At 44.9% G+C, this 15,707-nt stretch overlaps 1 protein-coding gene across 2 annotated transcripts in view; it reads left to right on the plus strand.

The window, feature by feature from the left end:
• The first annotated feature begins 3,228 nt into the window (after positions 1-3,228).
• The window catches only part of LOC118225894 (ephrin type-B receptor 1-B), a 233,536-nt gene continuing 221,057 nt past the window's right edge, over positions 3,229-15,707 (plus strand). Inside the window, exon 1 of one of the 2 annotated variants that reach the window (XM_035414969.1) lies at positions 3,229-3,503. In XM_035414969.1, the coding sequence (XP_035270860.1) occupies positions 3,416-3,503 (88 nt within the window). In that variant the 5' untranslated portion in view covers positions 3,229-3,415. The remainder of the gene's footprint in view (positions 3,504-15,707) is intronic. The other variant, XM_035414970.1, reaches the window with a different exon arrangement.

Consider the following 15,707-nt stretch of genomic DNA (forward strand, 5'->3'; position numbering starts at 1 on the left):
AATCACAGTTAGCGTGTGTTCTGCCTGGGTATGGTTGGCTTGTGTTGACTATGGTCCCATATTGGGTTCCATATGTGTTTCCTGACTGCTCACTAGGTTCTTGTAGGCTAGCAGTTAATGTCATTGAGTTGAGAAAAGGGCCTCCACTCTCTTCTGTAGTAGTTTTGCTGCAAATAGCTGTATGGCTTGCGCCGTGGGTAACCGTCACCAGTGCGTAGATGAGTCATCCCATTCTTCAGCATACCTTTCTGCCTCCCTCCCCTGCACAGTTTTGTAACGCACGGGCCAGTTTTGACGGAATGAAGGAAGGAGGTTAGGCAGGGATGTGGCATTGCGGAGCTGTGTGGATCCAGGCATGGCGGGCAGCGCCGGGTGGCAGGGCGGGGCAGGGCGTGGCGGGGCGGGGCGGGGTGTGGCGGGGCGTGACCTGCCTCAGCCCCTGCACTGCCCAAAGAGCTGGCAGATAGCTAAACCGAGGCAGGTGTGGTGACCGCTCTATTGCTAAGCAAATACCGCCCTCTCTGGCACAAAGGCCCCATCCCCCTCACCTCGGGGGATGGGGCCTTTGTGTCCGCCATCTGTCGGAGCAGGCGTCCACAATGGGGTATGGGAGGGGGGGCAGAGCCTGAAAATATCATAACGAAATGTTCGTGCTTTGTGCCAGATCTGCCAGGCTATCAGAGGACGTTTCAGATGCAAATGCAACACTGGTGTGGGGGCTGTGGCTCACAACATACACGCAAGAAAGAAGGAGGGGGGGGGGGGGGCACGCCACCTGTGCCTGATCCACCCCACAGTTGGACGATGGAAGACCAGGAGCAGGGGCCACCCCTGCCTGACACCTGGCCATGCCGGGGAGGGGGGGGGGGGGCAGCGATTAGCAGGCTCATATTAGCTACCGGCGTTTTTGGAGGTTTGCTTTTCTGTGATGTGTTAAATTTATTACGGGACTCTTTAAGCTATGGCAATATGATGAATGCCATTTTGATAGGGATGAGGAGGTGGAGGGTGTGTTCTAACAACATGGGGGTGGAGGTTGGAGGGTAAGCAGGGTCATCAGTCTACATGACAAAAATGAAGTCTCCACCGGATAGGAGCAAACAGCCAGGCTTGAAGGAAATGTAGGTCAGTGTTGGGAGTAATTATGGATTCAAAAAAACATTTATTCCAAACTTTCACTTTCTAATAAATAAAAGCGTTCCTCACAAACACAGTTTGACAGTTGAATTTTGGTGAAAACTCACATTTACGTACAGTGCGTCACATTCAAGGACAAATGTTGATTGTTTCCAGGGCATTTCTTTCTGCTCGGGGTATGTGGGGCTTATTTTGAACCATAGACTGAATAATGTAGTTGTGTAGCACTGGACCATAGACTGAATAATGTAGTTGTGTAGCACTGGACCATAGGCTGAATAATGTAGTTGTGTAGCACTGGACCACAGGCTGAATAATGTAGCTGTGTAGGACTGTACCATAGGCTGAATAATGTAGCTGTGTAGGACTGGACCATAGGCTGAATGATGTAGTTCTGTAGCACTGGACCATAGGCTGAATGATGTAGTTCTGTAGCACTGGACCATAGGCTGAATAATGTAGTTGTGTAGCACTGGACCACAGGCTGAATAATGTAGCTGTGTAGCACTGGACCATAGGCTGAATGATGTAGTTCTGTAGCACTGGACCATAGGCTGAATAATGTAGTTGTGTAGCACTGGACCACAGGCTGAATAATGTAGCTGTGTAGCACTGGACCACAGGCTGAATAATGTAGCTGTGTAGCACTGGACCACAGGCTGAATAATGTAGTTGTGTAGCACTGGACCACAGGCTGAATAATGTAGCTGTGTAGCACTGGACCATAGGCAGAATAACGTAGCTGTGTATATTTGGCCATAGGTTGAGTAATACAGTTGTGTTGTATTAGACTATGGGCTGAAAAAAATGTTGTTGCGTTGTATTTTTTTTTTTACCATAGGCTGAATAATGTAGCTCAATTAAATTTGGCCATAGGCTGAATGATGTAGTTGTGTTGCATTGGACTATAAGCCGAAAATGCAGTTGTGTTATTTTTAACCATAAGCTGAATAATGTAGTTGTATTGTGTTGGACCATAGGTTGAATGACATAGTTGTGTTATATTTCACCATTGGTTGAATAATGTATTTGTTTTGTGTTGGACCTAAGGCTGAATAAGGGTGTGGTTCTTAATATAAATCTGTGATGAGTTTGAATGTGTGCCAGACTGGCATTATTGTTATGCATTGGAAAATGTAAAACTGAATTAATTAAATGGTACAGGTCTTACATCAAAAAGGTGTCTCAGCTGAACTTCCATTCATCCTCAGAGTCAATGTGTTCATCATGGACTGTGACTTGAAGAAGGCTGGACAAGATTGCCTACATTAAACGTTCCATAGGTTTAAAACAGCCTAATCCAGCAAAAATCTTCAATATGAGTCGATGCAAAATAACATAGTAGTTGACCCTTACTATTGTTATTGAAGGCAGGCTATGCCCATGTTACCACCTCTTTAAACTACCTTAAATGTCACACCATTTTCCGGACCATACCTACTGGCCTCTTGGAAGCTTTTCAAAAGTACTAATTGAGAGATGTTGTTTCAGGGTGCAATACAACCCATTTACTGGTTAGGCCTCAATGCTGACATAAATGCATACTCTGCTGTTAATTTAATTGGTGAACTCACTTAGCAAGTAGGAAACGGACAGCATTGAATAAGCATTCTGCTGTATTTAATCACGATTACAACCCGATTTCGCTGACACCTGTTCTGTTTATTTTAATCTAATATCGATCATGCAATAAGCAATTGAATATAGCATCATAACTGGAACATATAGCCGAAATGACAGATGGACCAGTAAACTATCATGACATTTACAAGATGTCAAAATTCATTAAGGCATACAACACCCGTGTGGGGATGCCACCAGACCACCAGTGGGAACTGCTCATTTTGTTCGTATAATCAAACTGAAAGAACATTTTCCACTGATTTTTTGAAATCCTGAATGCACTATCAACTAATGACCACACCTAGGCGCCATTTCACTTTTACACAAGAAGTCAGTGACTCCAACTGGCTGAAAAGTTTTTTTTTCTCTGCTACTGACAGTATTGGTGGGAGGGGGCGCTCTGTTGCGATAGGTTTGTGATTCGCAGTTTTCTGTCTGTGATTGGCTGCAAGGTGTTAAAGGGGTGTGAGATGGGGGAGGGCGGGGGTCTCTTCGCCTCCCTCGTTCACCCTCCTCATCTCCCCCTACCTCAGCGTCTAAAGCAGTTATTCACTTGCTGCTTACTACGGCTTGAAATGTGACTCAAAATTTACACTACAAGGAATATCGTTTTGTGACAACTGAAGGATTGCCTGTGCAGCTCTTGGTAATAATTATGGGACAAAAAAAGGAGAATGCCTTGTCCCTGACAATGGATTTTCTAGCGATTTTATGTGTAATCACAACGGTTTCAGCGGTAGAAGGTAATGATTCCACTTCTCTTTTTCTGGATTCTTGATTGCTGTGTGGAATTTATGATTTAGCCTCAATGCCGTACACTTCTCATTTCTGAAAAGGTGAACCTGGTGGAAGAGTTTTATTCTTTACACACGGGAGAACACGTGGAAGTTTTCTTTTTTGTAATTGAATCTGCTAATACAGAGTGCACAGGTGATTTTTCCCACTCTCGGTGCGATTAAGGTGACGGTGATCAGTAAATGCCCTACATAGAGATTGATTTCGTGAACCTGCAATGCAGTGTTGTTTCGTTCGAGCACGGGTTGAAAGCTCGGACGATGGATGCCCCGGTAAATGAGGTTACCTTTCCCCCTGATCTTGTTCGCTTCCTCCGGTACTTATGGCATATATACTTTGCTTCAGTTACCAAGCTGAACACTAATAATATTGTTGTTTTTAGTTGTCATTGTCTTATGACAGTTATGAATGCAAAAGCAATAGTAAGGCGCTTTAGGGTAGGCAGCCCCGGTTATTTGTCACCTGGAATTGTATTAAAGCGTGGATAAAAAAATAATATGTCACCGTTGACGCTTAGCACCACAACGCGACTATATGGATTATACACAAGTTAATGTTTAAAGATGTTTTATTATATTATTCAAAATTGCACTTTCACAATGTTTATCATGGAAAGGCAATATCTTGACAATAGACGTGTTTTTACCAATAGTGTCAACGTTTCCGCTAATTTTATTACGTAGGCTACCAAATGTTTGTAAAATAATGTTACAGATTTGTCATAATGAAATGAATGTCCAACAGGTAGACTATTTCTGGAGACAAAAGACACTTACCTTATACTTTAATGCCGATAAGTTATCGGCGCAATGTGGAACAATTTTACTCTTTTTATGTGGAAAATTTTACTCTTTTATGATTAATTAATGGATGAATGCTCATGCCGTTCAAGATATTGTTATTTTGAATAATCGAATTATGACAAGTTGAAAATGTGTTTCTCTGTGGTTTGTACCTTATCTAACTAGTTGTTCCAATGATCATGATATGCACTTTTTTTATGTCGCTTTGGATAAAGGCGTCTGCTAAATAAACGTAATGTGGTAGAAATGTTTTGCAGAATATATAGCCCATCACAAATTGGGTGGGGGTGCTGTATGTTAATCCTTAAAAAGGGGTAACCATCTTAAATAAGGTCAACCCTTTCCATGTATGTGTTGTCAGAAATGCGAATACATGTTGTTTAAAACAGGCAAGGTTTGCTTGATGTTAACTTTGGCTGGAAAATCCAATTTTGAAAATGGCTGTATTTTTTCCCGCTGGAGGGAAGTGGAACCGAACTTTGAATGCAATAAAGTTATTCGCTCATTAAGATGGGGACTTATTCGACAGCGTTCTTTCTCTATATCCAGTGGTGGTCTGAAATAGTAATAATTTTGTGCACGTCTATTTTCAGAAGCATGGGTCCGGTTATACACTCTGCGCTATTATTATGAACTACTACTACTGCGCCGTTGCGGCTTTCCATGCCTAGTTCTGTCGTTCAGGTCTGAGCTCGCGGTAGAAAGATTAAGGCACGTTTGATCTCGGGGAAATCAGAGGTGTCGTGCTGTGCACAATCCGTCGTCTAGTAGGGAAACAGAGAGTGCATTTGCAAGAAAAGTCTGCTCCCTCCTGCTTGGAAAATTGCAATTAGCAAGACTCTGCATATTAAGGAGCCTAAATGGATTTACGCGTGATGACGGCGGTAAAAATTAATTTAATCTAGCGCACTGAATAGTAGGCTTATGGACTACTATTCTCTTCCCCCCCGTGGCCCCTGGGCAGATATGTTCATACATAACTTTTGTTTGTTTAAGCGTTTTTGTATATGTCTTTTTTGCCGTGTACCTTGGTCTTGAAGTAGCCGTATGGAAATCGTTTCAGCGTGCTGGGATCTACGCACGACCTGCCTTTTCTCTGTCTGTTTATTGGCGCGAGTATACCTACAGAATACCCCCACCCACCCCAGTTGAAGCTGTCTGAGCTGAATAGCAGCGCAGTTAAGACCGCGAGGAGCCCAGTTTCTTGGAATCGTTCGATGTTTTATAATTAGAATTGACTCGGCTCCAGTGTTATCTTGTACATTGTATGCACACAGGCCTTTTTGGATGTGTACTTATTCGTTCTGAGATTTATGCACTATCACACGCATCCATATGCTCTTTCAGCTGAGCCCTACTCTTTGTGATTACCTTTTGTGTTTTGTGGTTCGCCTTTAGATGACAGGTTGGTTATTAGAGATTACAGTTTTAAATATGGATTTAATATTGTGAAATGTTGCATTTTGTTATGAATTCTCCTCAGCGGTGTTATACGGGCGCACATCAGCCATGGATTAGCGTGGGGCATCCAGGCCGTATTGTCTACAGGGATTTAACAACAATCTCTCTCACTCTCTCTCGCTTTCTCTCTGTGTTTGTCAGTGCCTCCCTGGCTGTGTGCAAAGGGCTCTGGTACCTGTCCTAAATCCTGTTCGACTGCTGCACTCATTTTTTTTTTTTGGGGGGGTGGGTGGGTGGGGGGGGGGGGTGGTCTGTCAGATGACCAAAGTTGTGTGGGCCCAGCATGTCCCATCTGTCTGTGGGTCAGAACTGGGGTTGGGTTGGTTACCACTTGCCACAGGTGAGCTCTGTGCAGCCCCCCCTACCCTCACTGGGGTGAGCTCAGGTCTACTTTTTCAAATGTGACTATCAGGGACCACTGAAGGCCCATCACACTGTGCACAGAGCGTACTATCGATTTCTTACTGCTATAATACTGTGCCACACAAATGTTTATTTTTTTCTGTGCAGCTGAAGAGTAAGAGGAGAAGCTGTTTGTATTTGAGACACTTAAGAGTTTTCATGTTGGTTGCCGGGGGGGGGGGGAGTAGGTGGGGCCAAGCCAGGACATGGTGGGTGGGGGAGGAAGGGAAGGGGGGTGTGGTAGCGACGGGTCCATCCTGATCAGTGTGTATAATGCGTGCTGGGCTGTACGTCAGGCCTGGCCTTTTCATTTCCCACCTGCGTCTCTCTGTGCTTTGCATACCGAGATCCCCTGCCTGACCTGCTCCACAGGGCTCTGACTTCTCAGCGGCACGCCTTTGATTTAAAATATTTCCAAGTGATATTTCTATGCCCACAATAAAAAGAAATATCACTGTTTAATCTATTCTGATGGAGTACCTTTCACTCTGGTGGAGTACACCTAATCCCTTTTGAACTCATGTGAACTGTGTTGTCGGGATAAGCATTTGAATGCTGAGCATTTTCCTGTATACCTGTTTATTTACATACATGTGAAGTACCCTATTAGGCCCACCATACCTGTGCCCCCCCCTTTACTTTAAGCCCAGTTTAAACTCCTGAAAAACTTTTGCATGATTAGTGTGGTGCGGTGTCTGGCATAATCGCCTGAGGGAGTTATGGTGCTGTCAGTTTGTTGGGTGCTGGATTGACAGGGCTTGCTGATTTGCTGGTTGCTGTTGTGGGGTTGTCAGGGCTTCAGGCTGTGCCATGGGCTTTAGCTGACCAGGTATCTAATCTCAGCGTCTGCCATTTGGAAATATCATTGCTTAATGAACTGGGTGATACTCATTTAAACAGCCTCTGTTTTAGACAAAGGACTTTGCGGTGTTTACAGCCCAGGGTGCTTCTAGTAGCAAAGGAACACACACACACACACACACACACACACACACACAGATATATACACGCATGCAGAGACCCATGCATGCAGTCTTTCTGTTTTTTTCTCTCTCAATTTTTCTTTTGAAACTTTTGAAAGCTCACTTTCTGACTGCTTCACAAGTGTCCTCAGCTCACACTCACAGTACCTGCACAATAGACCGCTCTGATTAAATCAGCAGTTTGGCCTAACAAGCTCCATCTCCGCCGTCACCCTCCGCCTCCCCTCCCATCTCGCGCTGCACCTCCCTCCCTCTCCTTTATCCCCCTCTCTCTTTCTCCCTCTCTTTTTCTTCTGCTCCCTGAGTGCCTTCCTCTGCTTCTCCGCTGATTAATGTACCTTAAAAACCCAAACAATCAGCCCTCTGCAATTTAGTGGGCAGAGATAACTGCTAGCAGATCTGTGGCGCTACAGCAGGTCCCCCCACCTGCTGCCTCTCTCTCAGTCCTCATTCATCCCTCCATTCCAGGTGAACGGTTGGCCAATCTTCCTTTAATTGGTTTCAAGGCAAATAGGAAATAAGTGATATAGCCAGTACGATGCTGGGAATTACAGCTGTCGTTGTGAGTAATGATCCGGATGACACCGGGCGCAGCGCACGTTTTTTTAATGACACGCAAAAGCTCCGCTTGCATTGTATCCCTGATTTATTTACGTCTGAGGTTTTTTTCCTGAGCATCATTATGCATACTAGACACATCTGTCACCATATTATCAGCAGGACGTAGTGTTGAAGTGCTACTTTAAAAGAAAAAAAAACCAAAGATAAACTGAGAGGGCTCATAGTGGAGGAGTGCCCAACATATAAAACTCTCATGGGCCTTAAGATAAACTCTACCATTAAGAGTATCCTCCACTGAACGCGCACACGCTCCAGTTACAGTGGGGGACGGCGGCAGTAGTTAGTTGTTGACATGTTCATCTGTCTGGCCCTGCGCTCGTTAGACATGAAAAGAGAAAAGCAACGGGCGAAACGGATTGCCACTGGACGAAGGTGAAAATGAGATCTACAGTCTTCGACAGACATTCCAAATGGGTGTCTGTGAAAGAAAAGGCCACCACCTCCATTTTGCTGTTTTTCTCTTTGGAAACAGCAGGGAAGTACACCACCATGTGATCAGCATACGGACTGTGCCGCGCTCGGTTATTGATTTTGATTGAATTAGACACCCCCTGAAACAGAATGCGATTTTCAGCTGTCATTTTTATTAAATGCTGCAGTGTGTACATTTGTGGCCTGATTTCGCTTTCAGAATAAGACGGTGCTCCCCATCTTATTCTTATTAACTTTCATTCTCTTGCCAAAGTGGGTTCACTCGCACAGTGCGGTGTCCTACAATAGTGCTGTTTTAGATCATAATACACGCATTTGGCAGTTAGTACATCAAGCTCACCCCCACTGATGGGACGGTTATGGTTAACTCGCTGGGCAACAAAAACATGAGCGTGACTGTTGGTTACGCCTTCACCTACTTCACCAAATGCGCATATGGTGTTATGTCACCACGGACGGACTAAGTGACATTACCATGCCATATCAAGTGGCACACACTATATGTTTATAAGCGTTTATGACTATCTGTGTAGTGTCTATGAAGGTCCTGTGTGTCACTGATGAAGAAATTGTCTAGGTCTCATGAGGGGACCATTCATAGGTAGGCCTGAACATGAATGATGAAAATCCAATGTTTTCTGAAACATAAAAGTCATGAAAGTCTAAAAGAATCACAGGTGTCCTAAGCTTCACTAAAGATAATTAGCGTTAATTACATTTCTCTTTGTGTGCTATTCAAAAATGAAAGGATGACCCTAAGCTCATTTTTAAAAATCAATCCTTTTGTTCCAGTTAATTTTGTTCTTCTCGTGCAGGCTCAGGGAGAGAGGACCCATTGGGGCTGTGGGTAGATATGTTAATATATTTGTCTTCAGTGATACTAAGAGGCTAATTTATCATATATTCTTCTGTGTGGGGCTTGGTGTACTAACAGCCTAGATTAGCCTATAAACTGGCCGTTGTGGATTAGTTTAAAGGGAACCTCTATTGGAAAAGACGAACACAAAATGCAACGAATGGGAAATTAAGTATCTAATTTTGATTCCATGTTAAAATTACTTTTTTTTTGGCTTTTTGCTATGAAAAAAGCTGTGTCCTTTGGTTATGAACACAACAGAGCAAAGGACTCTGGGATTGCTGGCTCTCAGGCTGCATGGTCTCCCCCTTTTGAGGGGGTGTTAATTGTTCTTCATATCCAGGGGTGTGGTTGTCATGGCCTTTGCTTTACATTCATGTAAATGCTTTTAACTGAATGCCTTGCTTCAAATAAAATCACTGACTATTAAAAGCACACCCCTGGCTACCAAGAACAGTCAACTGCCCTTTCATAACTAGAGACTGTATTTTTTAAATGCAGGAAAGTAAGAAATTTTGAAACAGGAAACCAATGAGAGATACTTAATTTGCCATTCTCCGTGTTTATTTTTTTCCCAGTGCAATATTCCTTTAACATTGATTTTCATTTTCATTCTGTATTCATATTTCACTGCCATTTACGACTGAACCACATTTCATTTGTTGGGTACAAAAAGGACCCATTAAGATCTTTTTGGGTCGGAAACATATATTAACATGCAGCGGCCAGTTATTGTTAATTACGGTATCCTGTTGAAAACTGTCTAAATCCTCAGCTGCTGTGTAAACAAACACTGTTTTCTCTGCACAATCAAAGGCCCATTACACACATTGTCACGGTTGCCAGATTAAGTATACATCATTAACCACTTTCAAAGAACTCCCTTAATTCAAATCTCCTCCCATTTTTTTCCTCGAGCATAAATTCACAGACTGCAGCCCTCTACTGTTGGATATTTATGTTACCAGCTGTTGCTTGATTGGTGTTCAGTTCAGATATGCCGTCTGGGACAAAGTTCACTTTTATTTATTTTATTTTTTAAATCCATTTATGAAAAATTGGTTAACAGTGTCAGCTGTATCACTGTTGGTTTTCCCCATCTCAAATTGATGTTTGCAAGCTCGGTACCTACAGTAGCACCTAGGCAGCATTGCTGGAGCCTGGTCAGGCAGCCCTGACCATTGGATGTAGCCTGCCACACTGGCCCAAGCTTCTGTCATTTTAAAATTGCTCTTACAGTCATCTTCAGCATGTCAAGTATGTCTGGTCATTGGCTATGGTGTTGAAAAGCGCAGCATAATAATTGAGGAACTGAGGCTAAAGGTTACAGATTCAATTCCCTGTTGTACCCTTAAGCAAAGCACTTTACCTGAATTGCATATAGTGTATACCCAGCTGAAAAATGGATATTGTGTAAAAAGGCAATTGCTATGTAAGTTGCTGTGGATAGAAGTGTCTGCTAAATGCAGCCTAATACTCAGTTGGCCTGCAGCTTATACGAACAGCATGTCATGCTACTAGTCTAGCCCTATAGGAAAGCGGTTTGCCCTGAGGGATGTTTTTGTTTGGCTCCGGGGGTGTCTGTGATGAGGCATGACCTATGAAAGACCCCATCCAGCTCTTCAGGTGCACGCGGACGCACCCCCGGTGGAGAGGATACGCATTCTGTCATCACTACCTCCCCCCCCCCCCCCCCGCCCACATGGCCTCTTCACCTTCCTTCCTGTGGGCGGGGCTTGGGGTCATGCTGGGATGAGTGTGAGGGGTTCCGGGCTTGGCCCCTTCTGGTTCTCTGTAGAATTTGTCTGCTGTGGATTTTTTTTCTTTTTTTTCTTTGTGAGACAGACATGCGAGGGTCTTCCCTGGTGGGGGGGGGGCGGTAAGGGGGGGCTGGGCAGGGCAGCACCGGTCACTTTGCATTCCTAATGTTTACCTTGCACAGGTCCACTGGGGGCTCCTTATCTCTGGGGGTCACGCCCAGGAGGTTGGCGTACACGTTTGGGATTTTAGGGCTTTCCAGGCTTGTTCGCTCCATTTATGTGAGTGGTGTTTGGGCGGAGGGGGCGGATGTGAGGGAACTTTGGAAGACGCAGCAATGAGAGAAAGGTAAAACAGACAGGAGGAGTAAACAGAGCGTCAGGCTAACCCAAACAAGGATGACAGCACAGCCTCATTAAAAGCAGTGCGCTTAAAAGAGCTGCAGAGCTGGGCTGTGAGTCAGGGCATGCTGGCTGTGGGACTCTGACTGCACCACAGTCCCTCTGAGGCAGCTGCAGCCTGTGTGAATATAGACTGGCCTCCCTCTCTGTGAGACTGTGATTAATCTGCGCCCGCTACAGGGCAGGACTGAAACAGTAGAGTGGGCCGTAATTACGAGTGTGTGTGAGTGTGTGTGTTGTGCATGCGTGTGTGTGAAAGAGGGAAAGTCTGACTTTCTGCATCCCCTAGACTGCCTTCGTGTGCTGAGGAAGCTGGTCCTGTGGATGAGTGAAGCTGGGGTGGGCAGGGCCATGTGATGTAGAAGCTGGTTCTGTGGATGAGTGAGGTATTGGTGGGTGGGGCCTGGTGATGTAGAAGCTGGTTCTGTGGATGAATGAAGCAGGGGTGGGCGGGACCAGGTGATGTAGAAGCTGGTTCTGTGGATGAGTGAAGCTGGGGTGGGTGGGGCCAGGTGATGTAGAAGCTGGTTCTGTGGATGAGTGAGGTGTTGGTGGGTGGGGCCTGGTGATGTAGAAGCTGGTTCTGTGGATGAGTGAGGTGTTGGTGGGTGGGGCCTGGTGATGTAGAAGCTGGTTCTGTGGGTGAGTGAAGCAGGGGTGGGTGGGGCTCCCTGCTGGGGCATCCAGGGTTGTCTTGGCTAAGGTTTGTCATGGGAATGGGGAGAGTCAGGTTGGGGGAAAAGATTTGAGTCCGCTTAGTTACGGTTAGGTGATTGTTGTATGGTGGGATTTCATTAGGTTAGGTTCTCCACACAGATCATCACAAATTCTCAGCATGCACCTTTCTCTCTGTAGCTCTGCTTTGTTTCTGTCCTCATGTGTAATTAGTGGGATGAAAAAAAAGAAAAATACCATTGGCTTTTAAACTAATGCTTCTTGGTAAATCTCTTCACCTGTACAAATGCCACGTGGCTGTGGATGGACTGACCAATGACCACATGATGAATCTATGACTGATTTGACATGCTCCGTAACTTGTGAGTTTAAACCCACAATCTGTCCCAGCATACCTCTGGGGCTAATCAAAGACTCTCTCCCATTGTATTTTATTTATTTTATAATTTTTTTGAGAGAAATACGGTCCGTTGTTTCACATCTCATGTGTGCTGTGGGATAGGGTGACAAAAGCTGCCTCAGCAAGAAACAAGAAACTGTTCAATATCCTGGGGGGCGGGAGGGGGGGTGGTGATGGGGAGCAGGGCAGTAGAATGCATTGATTATTGAGCCAATAGCAGGGGTGTAATAGCCCCCTCCCATAGTGGATAGCCTTACCGAACTCCGGTTAATGAAATACCTCAGGATGTGAAGATGGGGCCTCCTGGGTACCATAAGGCTCTATTGTTCCTCAAATCACCTGCTTGGCCCACAGCCCCGCCCATTGTGTGTGTGTGTGTGTGTGTGTGTTTTATTTTTAAATTCCCTTTCTTCTAAGAAATGAGACATTAATTAAAATTTAGTAGCAGCAGGAGCAAGAGCGGTAGCTGCTGCCATGGTCTCTTCCTCTCTCCAGGCCCCCACAGAAGAGGAGTAATTGTTTTTTTTGTTTGTTCTTTTTTTGGTTTGTTTTAATAGAATGCAGTCTTGAAGGCTGAATTTAGTTGTTTTTTTACTGATGAAATATGAATCCATTTCAGTATTTACACAGGGGCAAAAGAAGAAGCCGAAGGAGAGAGAGAAAATAAATTGGTCGGACTTGCGGGAGCCAGCAGAAACAAAGGACTTCATTTATTATTCTTTCAGTGAATTCTGGCTTGGGCCTTCAGCCATAATGATATAATTTTGCATTTTTTAAGGGCCCTGACTTGTGTGTGGTGAAGGGGAGAGGGGAAGGTGGGTGGGGCATGGGGGAGGTGGGGTATGGGTCTTGGGCCCCACCCCTCTCCTCCTCTCCTCTCCTCTCCTCTCCTCTCCCCTCCTCTTCTTTCCTCTCCTCTCCCTCCTGAGGGATTGCCAAGAGTCAGGATCCACTGTGAGGGAGCGGAGATTAATGGCACCGGGAGCGGGAAGCAGTGAGCTGGAGGGGGGCTGATGAAGTGACTGATGGGGTGTTGAGATGTTGAGAGGGGTGCAGGGGAGCCTTTGGGGGGATTGTCCAGGCTTGTTAGAGGGGAGAGCAGTGAGGGCTCCTCTCCTGGGTGGTGTAGCAGAGCTGACCAAGGTGGCCTCAGAGAGCTGGTATAGCAGAGCTGACCAAAGCTGCCTCAGAGAGCTGGTATAGCAGAGCTGACCAAGGCTGGCTTAGAGAGCTGGTATAGCAGAGCTGAGCAAGGCTGCCTCAGAGAGCTGGTATAGCAGAGCTGAGCAAGACTGCTTCAGAGAGCTGGTATAGCAGAGCTGAGCAAGGCTGCCTCAGAGAGCTGGTATAGTTAGTAGATTAGTAGATGTGCTCCTAAATATTTTTTTTTTACAGTTAGCACACATCAAGTTTCAGGAGGAAATGCTCCTAAAATGGGAGCACTGTAGAACCCTGCTGCAAGTCAGTCCTCTTCAGTGGCTCCACTTCAGCCTTGTGTTTGTTTTGCTGTAATATAGTGTGGGAAAATATAGTCTGTATGTACTTCCATACTCTGAAAGCCATGTTATTCAGGTGTACTAGAGCTGGGAATTAACCAGCCTGCGTCACACACATTTTATCAATGTTTGATTTGTTCTGATATTATACAGTTAACAGAACAAGCTGTTAGATTATTTTTAAAAAACCATGTGAGCCCATTTCATTTTTTTTTTGTTCATGTTTCAACCTACACTGCCATTACTCCAGCCTTTTATTAGAGGGAGAAAAGAAAAGAGGAAATCAAAGGAGAAAGAAAGGTAAAAAATGAGGTGAAAGAGAGAAAAGCACTCCGAAATGTGAAAGAGCTGATGATGATGAAGTGAGGAAGACAGTAATGACCTGCTTTTTAGCCGGTCCGGGCCAATAAGAGAGCGTTTCCAGGTAATTAAGTATTGATTTAAAGCCCTGGGAATGACAAAAAATCGAGTGTTCCCCCCTCCACATTACAGACTGGAGATTGGCTGTCGCCAGGTCAGAGAAATGAGTCTAACAGAATATATTGAAACACTGGAATTCCTTATCAAACTCTTGTTACCGCTGCGGTCATATTAGAAACAACTGCTGCATCCAAGGCAACAGAATAATTTTCTCATAAAAGCTGCTGTGGCATTGTAGCAGCCCTAAAGTCAACAAAGTCAGCGCAATGTTGTGTGAAAGTTCTGTATCTTTAGATCACCGATCCTGATAGCAAAATGGCATGACACACCACATCACATGCAGCTGATCCTGGGAACGGGCTTTTAGTAATGGTAATACTGCCTGCTGACAGGTACCGTGTCAGCTGCAAATAGAAATTCTCTCCGCTCCCCTCTGCAGCCGTTCGTTCTTGTTCGGATCAGGTTAGCATACGAAAGACAATGAATCACAGCCCATCGGAGGGTTAAAGCACCGCACGGGAAACAAATGGCCTTGCCTCTCCAGCTTGACATCTCTCTGACTGTGATCTATTTAACTTGACATCCAAGAGCTGGGCAGCCTCGCACAGGAGCCCACAGACAAAATGTCTGATGTTTATCGCCACAGCCGCCCGTGCGTAATTACAGATTTGCATCACCTATTTAGAAACCGCTGAAAGAAAACAGGAGGATACTTTTTAATTGGAATTGAATATTTTTGTGTTCATAAGTCTTATGCCTCGTTGAAATCAAACACATCCCATTCCTGGTTGGTCAGTGTATTAAGACGATTTGACTGTGTGTGCATCAGATTTTTAAAATCTAATTGTCATCTGATAATGTGGCAGAATGTGTATTTGGCCATCGTCCAGCTTACATGAAGAGAAAGTCTCACTGACACACAAAACATCGACCTTAAAAACGAAATGAACCAGGTCGCCGTTTCTGGTTGCGCATCGGTCCAAAGACATGATCTGCTTTGGATCGTTTTTCTCCGATTATGACTATGAAAATCATCAGGGAATAGCATGGTCTGAGCGCTCTGGTGCTGTTGCTGGTGAGTGTCTCAACAGAACCGTAGCCTTGTTCCACTCTACCCTCATTACATCTGTGAGCTTGAAAAGGCAGCCTACTGGAGGGAAACAGATGCGATTGGGCTCATTATATGATCAATAGATGTATGTGATCAGTCCTGCTTATCTTATTTTTGAATTAGGTCAAAGCCAACTGAATAGCTGACACTAACAGCTTTGGGTCTCCTTTCTCAGCTTTTAGACATCCTTTTAATCCCCCGTCAGTTAGGAGCATGCACCCTGTAAATGTGACTCATTTCACTCTGCACGCATTACCTACTGGCTGGTATGGGCATTGCGCCAGATGACTGCAGTGTTGGAGCAGCCAGGCCTCAGGTGTCTGACTGACTAGA

Source organism: Anguilla anguilla, chromosome 4 (genome assembly GCF_013347855.1).
Source record: "Anguilla anguilla isolate fAngAng1 chromosome 4, fAngAng1.pri, whole genome shotgun sequence".
Classification (NCBI taxonomy): Eukaryota; Metazoa; Chordata; class Actinopteri; order Anguilliformes; family Anguillidae; genus Anguilla; species Anguilla anguilla.